Source organism: Aotus nancymaae, unplaced genomic scaffold, assembly GCF_030222135.1.
Source record: "Aotus nancymaae isolate 86718 unplaced genomic scaffold, 86718_ANA_hifiasm-v0.15.2.pri h1tg000059l, whole genome shotgun sequence".
NCBI classification, from domain to species: Eukaryota; Metazoa; Chordata; class Mammalia; order Primates; family Aotidae; genus Aotus; species Aotus nancymaae.
The window spans coordinates 62,046,830-62,058,900 of record NW_026988473.1 but is presented as its reverse complement, the minus strand read 5'-3'; the positions used below and the strand labels follow the sequence as shown (position 1 = coordinate 62,058,900).

The following is a 12,071-nucleotide window of genomic DNA, read 5'->3' as shown; positions in this document are numbered from 1 at the left end:
CCTGCCTTCTAATGTGCTTGCTGCGGCCTGAGCAGCTTTCAGTTCCTGGAACTTGCCAGGTTGTGTTCTACATCTTTGAGCCTTCAACTAGAACACCATTTCCCTTCTCTTGCTTTCTGCCCAGCCAGTTGTGGCTCATCCTTCCAGACTCAGTCAGATACAACATCTCTCTGAAGGAGGCTTCCCTGACATTGTCTACTGCCACCCCTAGCAAGGGTTAATACCAACTGTCAACAGCTACGTACTCACCCTTACTTGACTGTAATGATTTGTATGCATGTCACCTTCACTACTGTGACATTCCCCCACCATCCCTCACTGGGCAGGTGGCATCTCTGTATCCATTTTGCCTGGCCCAGATGGAGATTAGAACATCAGTAAATGTTAAATGAACAAATCCAAATTGAAGCATCTAACAGAGTTGGAAATTAAAAAAAAAAAAAAAAAAAAAAAAATGAAAAGCACCAAAAAAATGCAAACAACATTAACACATTATGTCTACTATTCACTCCCCTGTCCTCTTCCCCAAGCAACTATGTTATCTAAAGACTAGATGGTCAATCATCCAAGCCCATGGCTGTTGTCTTGGTTATGTGTGTAGAATGGAACAGAAAGGGAGGAAGAATGTAGAGGCCCAGGGAGGAGCATCAGTAAAGGTTTGGAGACTGACCTGGAACTTCGAGCCATCATGGGTACAGTTTACATGAGAGGAAGCGTGGCCTACACACCTATTTCCTTTCCTCTTTCTAAGCTCTGGCGCCTATTTTCTAACACCATCTGGTGGCCACATCTGTGAATAACAAACTCCCCAGGAGCTGAGAGAGCTTCTCTAAGACAAAAGGTCTAGAAATTGGCCTCAGAGGGCTATGTATTACAGCCCCCACAAGTTTATACGTATATGAGATTTGCCTTTTCTGATGAGACACTCCAAGAGCTTTTGACCAGAGTCTTTAAAACTCCTATGGCCTTCGAAAGGCTGCAAATCACTGCTACAAAGGATTGATTCCTTTTTTCCCTCAGTGAAACCCTATGAAGAATCATAAGATCAAAGCTGAAGAAGCAGACCTGAATCCCTGCTTACTCAGAACTTCACCCTCCAGTTTCCCAAAGCACCTACAGAGAACATAGAATACAGTTTGAAAACCACTCTTGTGAAGCCAAGGGCTTGTAGAGCATCAGAACCAGATGGGCCCTTAGAAATCATTGCAACATACTAGGTCACACCTGAGAGAGGAGGCTTGGTGATACTCACAGCACATATTGGTGGCAGAACGAGAACCTAACACAAGTCTCCTCTCTTGCTTCTCTTCTCTTTTTACTGCTTGTCTTATTGCCCAAAACCTAAATTTTAAAATGTACTAATCAAAACTTTTCCTATCCTGAATATAGTTCCTAAACAGGAAACCATTCTTACTATAGATTTCTAGATCTCCAGAAAGAGGTATTTCCCCTCTAAATGCCTCTCAGTAAGTTATGGTAGAAAATAAATCTGTAGCTTACTTGTGAATAGTTTGTTGTTTGTTTGTATGGGAGGGTTGTCTTTTTGAGACAGGGTCTCACTGTTTACTAGACTGGAGTGTAGTGGTGCGATCATAGCTCACTCTAACTTTGAACTTCTGGGCTCAAGCAGTCCTCCTGCCTTACCCCCCACCCCCCAGTAGCTAGAAGTACAGGTGTGCAGCACCACGCCCAGCTAATTTTTTTTTTGTAGTGATGGAGTCTTATTATGTTCCCAGGCTGGTCCTGAACTCCTGGCCTTAAGTAAACCTCCTGCCTCAGCCCGCCATAGTGCTGGGATTACAGACATAAGCCACTGCAGCTGACCTGAATAGTTCTTTTTAACTTACAACATCAATACCCATGAGCTAGTTTTACAGTGGCAGTACAGACTCAAAGAGATAAAATGACTTGTTTGCTGTTTCCTGACATCACCTTAAAGGTTCTTTCCACTATTTCACAACATTTGTATTCGAATGTGCATATTCTGTGGTACTTAAAACAACGAACATATAGGCAGTACAACTGGCTTATTGATACCTGGTTGGGGAGGGGGGTTGTAACTCCTGCTAATAACCGCCATTTGGAGGTGGGGGATGGATGAAGCCTAACATTGATTAAACATCTATATACTACATATACTAGAGTCTAATATCTAAACAACCTTCAAAATATGCTCTTAGTCACCATTTTATAGATGCCTATACCGAAGTTTAGAAAGAGAAAATGCCTTGGTCAAGGTCACGCAGCTAGTAATTGGCAAGTCGCAGATAAACCTCAGGTTGGCCTGACTCCTCATCCTGTGTTTTGTCCACATCAACTAGCTGCATGGGGCTTTGAACATCCCAGCCTGTCTCCTTGGGGGGCAGTACTTGGCTTGTCTCACCCTCCTGCCCCTTCCCTTCTTTCTCTTTTAGGAGTGCCAGCTTCTCTCAGGGCACCAGGGCCTCTTTTCTCATGAGGAGTGACACAGCCGTACAAAAACTTGCCCAAGGCAATGGACACTGTGTTAACGGGGTCAGTGGTCAAGTCCATGGCTTCTATAGCCTTCCCAAGCCAAGCCGGCACAATACAGAATTCAGAGACAGTACCTATGACCTCCCCCGCAGCCTGGCCTCCCATGGCCACACCAAGGGCAGCCTCACAGGCTCCGAGACAGATAATGAGGATGTGTACACCTTCAAGACGCCCAGCAACACTCTGTGCCGGGAGTTTGGGGACCTCCTGGTAGACAATATGGATGTTCCGGCTACCCCGCTCTCAGCCTACCAGATCCCTAGGACATTCACTCTGGACAAGAACCACAATGCCATGACAGTGGCCACTCCTGGGGACTCAGCCATAGCTCCCCCACCCCGGCCCCCCAAGCCAAGTCAGGCAGAAACACCTCGATGGGGCAGCCCTCAGCAGAGACCTCCAATCAGTGAAAATAGCAGATCTGTCGCTGCCACCATCCCCAGACGCAATACCCTCCCTGCAATGGACAACAGCCGACTTCACCGAGGTCAGTATAAGCCCTAGCTGAGACTCAGAGGGAGAAGGAGGTAGCACAGGGTCTTAATACTTTGCTAGTCCTTGGTCATCCATGGCCGAGGGGGACTTAAGAACCACCTAGGTCACTGATATTCACAAATGTAGGTATCTTCTACCCAGATCCCTTACCGGTTGGTCCTCCAGCACTGGAGGCTGTTAGTTGCAGGTATATAACAGAGCTGGCCCTGGAGACGTTAATATTCTACTAATGGAGAATAGGACATTCTTGATTAACCACAGTGTAACATATTATGGGTTTAGAAGTCCAAATCATTTTATTGTATTCATTAATCAAACCAGAGATTTAAAAAATAAATTTAGAGGATCAGTCCAAACTGGAATGAAACCTATGTGGACTAACAGACTGTTAAAATGAGATCAGAATGTTTTCTAAGTCACATTTGAGTCTCTGGTTGAAGGTGAAACTTCTATTTGAAGTACCTAAATTCTATTGTTACTTGTTTTCCGCTGAGAGTATTCCAACTCTGCATATAACCTCCTCTGTGTGATGAAAAAATAGAACAATATTCTTTTCATTTTGCATCTTGCTTTATAGCTTGTAAAGCCTTTTTTTTTTTTTGTCCATCCTGTTGTTAAAGCCAGGCAGAGAGGTTGGTGGGACAAAGCCTCCTTGCCTCCATTTCACATGAGGCCCATTACAGTTAAGAGACTTAAATGGAGTTGCAGAGTCATTGGTGCCAGAGATGAGACTCAGACCCTAGAGTCCTGGCTCCTGGTTTAGACCTCTTTACCATCTTTCAATCCATCAACAATTTGAGCAGTCACACTGTGCTTTGGAACTGAGATGATGAAGACATACATAAAACATGTTCCTGCCCTTCAGAGCTTACATCTCGTGAAAATAAAACCAATGTGTATAAATTAGGACAAGTATTGTTACTGTGGTATTCAAAGAGGTGATGGCTGGGGTGAGTGGGACAGGTGGTGAGTGCTATAAGAGTCAAAGGAGAGGTGCATAGATGAGGGTAGAGTAGTCAAGGAGGGCTTCTCTGCAGATGCTAACATTGGAGCTACATCTAGAAGCCCAGGAGGAATTTTTGAACTGAGGAGTGATGTGTTCAAAGAAATTCCTTATCATTTGGGGTTGAGAGTAGTATCTTCTAGAGTATCAGTAAGACCTTGAACCACACTAGTTGAGGGTATAGGGAAGTGCCAACACATGAATCAATCATGAGTAAATATGTATCCTCCTTCCTCTGTCAGCTTCTTCCTGTGAGACCTATGAGTACCCCCAGCGTGGTGGAGAGAGTGCAGGCCGGTCTACTGAATCCATGAGTGATGGAGTCAGCTCTTTCCTGGTGAGTATGGGTTAACCAGGGGTCCTCAGGCTGGCCTGGGTAGGTAAAAGGTCACAACTTATGGAACTAAAAGCACAACCCCAAAATAGGGATGGCATCTCCGTCTTAGGACCCTGCCTAAGTTCTTGTCTCAGTTCAGCACCCTGCATTGAGTCTTTGGACAAGTAAGATATAAGGATTCTAGTCTGAAAGAAATGTATGTGCTAAGGTAGACTGGATTACAAGGTTCACCAGCCCTGTAGGTAAGGAGAGGGCCTAGAATGCAACAGACCCAGGCAACACAGTAGGGGATCTTCTAAGGAAGCAACCGTACCCACAAGGCCTCACATACAGGAGGGAGGCTGCACTGTGAGGCAAGAGTGGTACTCACAGTCAGGCTAAGTGGGCAGAATTATGGCTTGAGTGCAGGATCCCAGGCTGCCCGCTGGAAGATGCTAACCACAGTTCTCCAAGATGTCAGGCAAGGAGACCAGGGCCTGGCTTCAAGCCTACTGGAAAGACAGAGAAATCAGGTAACCAAGGCAGAAGCAGCTTAGTTGTATGTCGGGGCAGATAGATCAGGAGTTAGAGGAGGGCTGTTGCCAGGGTTGCTGTATTACATAACTCCGTAGCAGCTCTGACTACAGCTTGGTGGTCCCCTAGGTGCCTGGACTGAGCCCCAGGTACTTAGAAAACTGGACTGGGGAAATACAAGTGGCCCCAGACCTCATGTTCCAGGTCCAGGACTCCTAATATGCTCCTTGTTCTGATCCAGGGCCTGAGATGCTGACCTGCCAATGGTGAGTCTGGACTTGAGGTGTGGAGGGGAGGTCCTGAACCAAACCTACAGTCCATGGACTATGCTACCCCCAGCATTGGTCAGCCATCCAGAAAGCCAAGTGGACCTAGTCACCAAGAATATTTTATACTCTAGATTTATAAAAAATTATTGGTGGACGACAAGGGATCATGAAGGCTTGAAGGAACCCACAGACCTCATATATTCCTGTCTCCCACTCTGCTTTCTTTCTTTTTATTTTTTGAAACAGAGCCTCACCCCGTCACCCAGCCTGGAGTATAGTGGCGTGATCTTGGCTCACTACAACTGCAGCCTCCCAGCTTTGAGCAACTCTCATGCCTCAGCCTCCTGAGTAGCTGGGACTACAAGCATATGCCACCATGCCCAGCTAATACTTTGTATTTTTAGTAGAGATGGGGTTTCACCCTGTTGGCCAGGCTGGTCTTGAACTCCTCACCTCAAATGATCCACCTGCCTCAGCCTTCCACTACTCCGCTTTCTTATTTGGTCTTTCCAAGGTCTCCCTTATAGCTTCAAAGTATACCTAACCCAGTCATGACTTGTCTTGCCTAGTTTACAAAGTCTTACCCCGTTCCTGTTTCTTCTTGCTAGTAACAGCTGTATTTCTTTCACTGTTCCTCTCCCTAGCCAGGGAAAATGATTGTGAGCCGATCGGATAGCACCAATTCTGAAGACAACTACGTGCCCATGAACCCAGGGTCTTCCACCCTGTTGGCCATGGAACGAACAGGCGATAATTCCCAGAGTGTCTACATCCCAATGAGCCCAGGGGCCCATCACTTTGACCCACTTGGCTACCCATCAACAACCCTTTCTATGCATCGAGGCCCCAGCAGAGGAAGTGAGATCCAGCCACCCCCTGTTAACCGCAACCTCAAACCTGACCGGAAAGGTAAGTCCATTCTTTCCCCTGTCCCATATCTGGACGATAGCTAGGGACTCTTTCCATTTGCTGAGGGGTCATGTGGATCCTGGACTTGGCATTTGTGAGTTTGGGCAAATCACGTAAATTCTGAGTCTCAGTTTTCTTATCTGTGAAATGCAGATGGTAATTCCTGCCTCCTAGGTTTGTTGTGAAGGAGAGCATCTAGGATAGTACTCTGGTACACAGGCGGTGTTCAGTAAAGTCATCTTTGTACCCCCTGCATGTAGACCAGGCAAGTTCTCGGTCTGCTACTATCTCACTCTCCTGGCCTTGGATCAGTGGCAAGGACTCAAAGGGAGGAATAGGATAACTGGGTGGAGATAGCCCCCTGTGGGTCTGGCCAAACGGGAATTCGAATCTTAGCATGTGGAACTGAAGCCCTCAGGCCCTCATGGCATCTACCTTCCTCCACTGTGGCTTGCACAGACCTGGCCAGGAGCAGCAGAGAGTAGTCATGGTAACCATCCCCACTTCAAATTTGGTCTCTTGGCTGGGCACCGTGACTCATGCCTGTAACCCCAGCACTTTGGAGGCCGAGGTGAGTGGGTCACCTGAGGTCAGGAGTTCGAGACCAGCCTGGCCAACATAGTGAAACTCTGTCTTTACTAAAAATATTATAATTAGCCAAGCATGGTGAAAGGTGCCTGCAGTCCCAGCTACTAGGGAGGCTGAGATAGGAGGATCACTTGAACCCAGGAGGCGGAGGTTGCAGTGAGCTGAGATTGCCTGACTGCACTCCAGCCTGGGCAGCAGAGCGAGACCCTGTCTCAAAAGAGAAAAAAAAAAAATACACACACACACACACAAACTTACATATATATATATGTATGGTCTCTTATTTTTAAATGAAGTCATAAATCGAGAGAAAAATCTGTTGTAAAGCCCTGTGTCCCCATTTTTGATTCTGAAAATATATTACTATAGATACAAGCAGAAAGAATATATAATTTGGAATTTGAAGACATGACTTCAAGGCCCATCAATATGGGCAAAAATTATATAACTTCTCTGAGTGTCAGTTTCCCTGTGTGAAGCTGGAATGACTGTGTAGGCCTTTATAAACATGCTCGTGTGTTATATATAAGGTGTATATGTGTAGCATTATTATTACCGGCTGATTGCCAGACTTTCTTTTCCTGCTCCAGCAAAGCCAACACCACTTGACCTGAGAAACAACACCGTCATCGATGAGCTCCCTTTCAAGTCACCTATCACCAAGTCTTGGTCTAGGGCCAAGTGAGTGCCTTTGTGTGGGGGTGGGAGCTTGCAGTCGGGCAGTTAGGGAAGATGAGTGAAATGATAGCTGGCCTGTGGGCCAGGACACCTGAATTCTGATGCTAATGCTATCATTAGCTGATCTTGTCTCTTGATCTCTTGTGGCTTGGTTTCCTCAGCTACAAAAGGGAATAATTAAACCTGTGCTGTATCAGATCTTAATCTGATGGAGTGTGCAGCTCTAGTGGCTGAGGTCTGGGGGTGTGAGGGTCAGGGCCCAGCTGGAAGCTAGAAACATGACAGCAGCCACGCGGCTTCCCCAGTGTTGACTCTTCATCTCCTTCCCACAACAGCCACACCTTCAACTCCAGCTCCTCGCAGTACTGCCGCCCCATCTCCACCCAGAGTATCACCAGCACAGACTCAGGAGACAGCGAAGAGAATTATGTCTCTATGGTGAGTCCTTCGGGCTTTACTGGAATGACTCCTATCAAAGTCCCCTGGGACTCACCACTCAGTTCCCCACTTCCCAGCTTGGCTAACTCACCTCAGCCCAAGGACTCCTTGTGTTATTCATGATTTAGTCTCCTGCTACAAATCCTTCTTGAGCACCTGTTTATGAAGTAGTAGGAGTTGTCATCAGATGTAAGGTAGACATGAGCCCTGTCCCAACAAAGTCATGGTCTTCGAGAGCAGAGGGGCCTGCCTCTCTCATGACAGTGACATGGGTGGCATGATCTGTGCCTGTGGAAAGGCAGTGCTGGAGGTATCTACTCAGCAGTGAGAGACATACGTGCACCTAACTCACCGTGGTGAGGCTGTAATAGAGGTATCAACACAGGCAGAGTAGGATATTTCTTCCCCGAGATTTCCATTAAGGGCATAACTGCCCAGCACCTGGTAGTCACTTCATAGTTATTGAAAGAATGAATTAACCAACCAATAAAGCAGCCAATAAACAGAACACAGGAGTATCACCTTCTCATTAGAATAAGGCTTCAGGAAAGTCCTAGAGGAGAGTGGTGCTCTGCTAGAGCAGGAGACTGGATGGACAGGACCCTAGAGCATTTCATCTGAAGAAGTGCTAAAGGAATGGGGGCTTTGTACAGCCCGGAGATGAAGCAACCCTGTTCAGATCTTGGAGAAGCTAGGCAGGGGAGCAAGCTGCTTTGGGGTGACTACCCTGCTCTAGGGCACAGGTGGGAGTTTCAGAGGAGCCAATTTGATACAACAGAAGAAAACTTTCCAGTGCATAAAGGAAATGTGCTGCCTTCTTAAGGGCCAGCAAGCAAAGGCTGGGTGTCTCAGGAGAGCCACTGTTTGTGAGACTTGGCCTGATGTGCTATAAAGGAGGCAACATGGTCCAGGGGTTAGCACAGGTTTGGGAGTCAGAAAACAGATCTGATTTGCATCACTCAGCAGCTGTGCAAACACAGGCAACGTCACTTCTCTGAAAGTAAAGTGAACCACAGTTTCATCTTTGTTTTAAACAATATCAACAGTAATCATACCTACATGACAGGATTGTAGTGAGGATTAAAATGAGAACATGAAAAGTCCCTACCATGGTGCATGAGTCAGAATAGGGCTCAGGGAACCAGTGTTCTTACTCCCAGAGGTGTTTTTCTGGGTATGGGTTAGTCTGTTTTCTACTCTCACTCACAGTTTTTCCTCCTCATGACAGCAAAACCCAGTGTCTGCATCTCCTGTTCCCAGTGGCACCAACAGTCCTGCCCCTAAGAAGAGCACCGGCAGTGTTGATTATCTGGCCCTGGACTTCCAGCCGAGCTCCCCAAGCCCCCACCGCAAGGTGCCTGGAGTGGAGGTCGGGGGCAGGGGGCAGTGAGAGCTCTCAGGGACCTGGGGGCAGAGATCGTGGAGGCCGGGGTGCTGTCAACACTGAACAGCAGCACTCAGCTGCCCTCCCACTCCAGTACCGAGCTTTTATGACACATCTTTAGTCACAGAGCTTTCACCTAGGTCTAAAGACTCCCATTCCTGCTCTCAGAGCACAGTACCCTCAATCAAAGAACTTCATTAGTCAGCCCATTCCCCTTTGTTGTTGAGATGGGCAAATGAGTGCACAGAGATCTGATTGGCCTAAGGTTACAAAGTGAATCAGCAACAGATCCAGGAATGAGCATACTGCCTTCTGGTCCTGGGCTCTTGGGTGGGTCCCAGAGCCCTGCCATTGATACATCAGCCTTCAGAAAGGACTTCCAGGCCTGGGAAAGCCTCCCCAGGAGGTACCCTTAGCCTAAGCAGTGCAGGGGACTGTGCAGGGTGCAGAGCTCTGCCTCAGCATGGTTCCCCCTCACAGGGTGGTGGTGAGGGCAGCACATAAAGTCCTGTGGCTGATGCTTATTTGCACCAGCAAATTCCTTTCCCTGGATGAGTAACCAGATGGAGATGGGTGGAGGCAGAAATGAAGGCCTGGACCCATCCGCCAGGGCCAAGAAAGGGCCTGGGTCCTCCCAGGAGCTGGGAAGTAAGAAGGGCTGGCAGGGGCTGCTGTATCCTGCAGGAAGGAGTCTGGAGTCTGAGCTTTAAAACCCACATCAAAAAGAGAAGCCAGGCTCCTGAGGCTGGTCCTTGGCAGGCAGAGGCCATGCTCTTCTCCCCTTCAGACAGCTCGGGAAGATCTTGAATCTGTCTTCTTCCTCCCCACCTAACTGGTAACTCACAGCTACTCTTTGTCTCTCACTCTGTCCCCTCAGCCATCTACTTCATCTGTCACTTCTGATGAGAAGGTGGACTATGTTCAGGTGGACAAGGAGAAGACCCAAGCCCTTCAGAACACCATGCAGGAGTGGACAGACGTGCGGCAGTCCTCGGAGCCCTCCAAGGGTGCCAAGCTGTGACCAGAGGGCCACTGCAGAGCCGGCCCTTCCCATCGCCTTTCCTCCATCCCCTCTCCCATTGTCCCTCCCACCCACCTCCTCTCTACTCTGCCAGTCTCAGCCTTCAAAGCACTTGACATCAGGGACCCTGAACCCTTCCCCTGGGAGGTGAGGGCCTGATCAAGGCATGTCCTCTGCCCACTCAGGGCCCACCTGTGATTTTTATCATTAATGGCCATGCCTCCACCCACCTTAGTTAGGAGCTATTGCCAAAAAGCATCCTTCAGCCTCTTCCTGTCCTTTAGACGTGATTACCAGCCATTTGGAGGGAAGGGCTGGGGCTCTGAGCCAGATTTCACACCTCATGTTCGGTCACAACCCTCAGCTATCTTCCCTCCTGCCCCTGGGCTACCTCTCCTCAGTCCCAGAAGACAAGTCTCACCAACCCAGGGAGTGAAGGACCAGCAGACCAAAGTGGATAATGGACTTTTTCATTCCTGTTTTTCTTGGCAGGAGAGAAGCAAAGCCACTAAAAGATGAGATGGTGGAAAAGGAGGGCCAGCGGTGGTCTTGAGGGATGCAGAGGGAAAGCTCACATCTGCAGGGTCATCTCACTTTCAGGCTGAGGCCATGGCAGGAGAGCCGCTGTGGGGTGCAGAGGCAGAGGATGAAGGGCAAAAGGAAGGGAAAACTCGTGATGGCGAACCCAGAACAGCAAGAAGCAGGGATTGGAGCTTAGGTGGTGATGATGGAGACACTGGGGGGTCAGGGCCCCCAGAACTTTGGAGCTATACAGGCCACTCTAGGCCCAGGGGAAGTCCTCTTCCCTAACCCCCTCAGAGGCCCCCACCAACCCCACCTTGAGAGCACTACACAGGGGAAGACTTGGACCAAGCTGGGCAACCAAGCATATGGGGCAGAAATGCATGGTGAAAGGGTGGGGAATGTGGGAGGGAGTATGGTGTGGATGGGGGTGATTCAGGGACTGAGGGGAACCCTGTGATAGGCACAGGCTGGGCAGAGGCACAGGGCAGTACAGGGGACTCTGCAGTGGAGTGGGGCAGTGAGTTTCTATGCGGTGAGCAGCACAGTGGAAGTTGGGCTCAGAGATAGCAGAGGGATGTGAAGCGGGGGTGAAGGCCACGTAGCAAGTGGGGAAATACATCCAAAGGGCCTGGGAGTTGGGGAGTGGCCAAGGCAATGTGTGGGGGTGTAGAGTGGAGCAGAAAGTGAAGGAGTGACTCATGCAAGAGTGATGTGCATGGTGGTATGACATGAGGACTGTTCCTAGGATGGAGGGATAGCAGGTCAGGCAGGACAAGGAGAAAGCAGGGCAGAATGATGCCTAGAGGACCACATGGGCCATGGCTGACTATTTGTGCCCATGGGCTGTGGCATATGCCAGGTTGCAGGGCAGGAACGAGTCTGGCCTGATGCCAGCCCAGTGTTTTCTCGGCTCAGCTCATCCGTCCTCTAGACCGATGGCCTAGCCGTTCTCCAAGTTCCATCCTGGAAGAAGTTACTTCCTCAAGAGTTGGACCTCTTCTCTTAGCATTAGTTCAAATCAACTCAAGGAGCATTTATTAATGTTTGCTGTGTCCGGTCTCTGGGCTTAGGCACCAAGGACACAAGAATCAATCAGACCGTATCCCTGAACCTGAGATAGTCACAATCAGTGAGAAAAAGGAGGACATGAGACAGTGGTGACGGCCGTTAGACAGAGACTTAAAATGCTGATGGAGTGCAGAGGAAGACAAGACTTAGGGAGGTTGGGGCCAGAGGCAGGAGCGGGGTCACAATCAGGGAAGGTGGATTCTAGGAAAAGGGGGTGCCTGAAGTAGGCCTTAAAAGGGGATGAGTCAGATTCTTAGGAGGAGGGCAGGGTTTGGGTCCAGTGGAGGAAGGAGGACAGAGAGCCTTGGAAAGCCTTGTGTCTTGGGAAC

The 12,071-nt window shown here is 48.7% G+C and overlaps 1 protein-coding gene across 3 annotated transcripts in view; it reads left to right on the top strand.

Moving 5' to 3' along the window:
* GAB2 (GRB2 associated binding protein 2) overlaps positions 1-12,060 on the top strand; it is a 214,712-nt gene extending 202,652 nt beyond the window's left edge. For all 3 annotated transcript variants that reach the window (XM_012469578.2, XM_021671824.2, XM_012469580.2), the window contains 7 exons: positions 2,415-3,001; positions 4,255-4,349; positions 5,776-6,040; positions 7,219-7,309; positions 7,642-7,744; positions 8,973-9,098; positions 10,006-12,060. In XM_012469578.2, the coding sequence (XP_012325001.1) occupies positions 2,415-3,001; positions 4,255-4,349; positions 5,776-6,040; positions 7,219-7,309; positions 7,642-7,744; positions 8,973-9,098; positions 10,006-10,149 (1,411 nt within the window). In that variant the 3' untranslated portion in view covers positions 10,150-12,060. The remainder of the gene's footprint in view (positions 1-2,414; positions 3,002-4,254; positions 4,350-5,775; positions 6,041-7,218; positions 7,310-7,641; positions 7,745-8,972; positions 9,099-10,005) is intronic.
* The last annotated feature ends 11 nt before the right edge of the window (positions 12,061-12,071 follow it).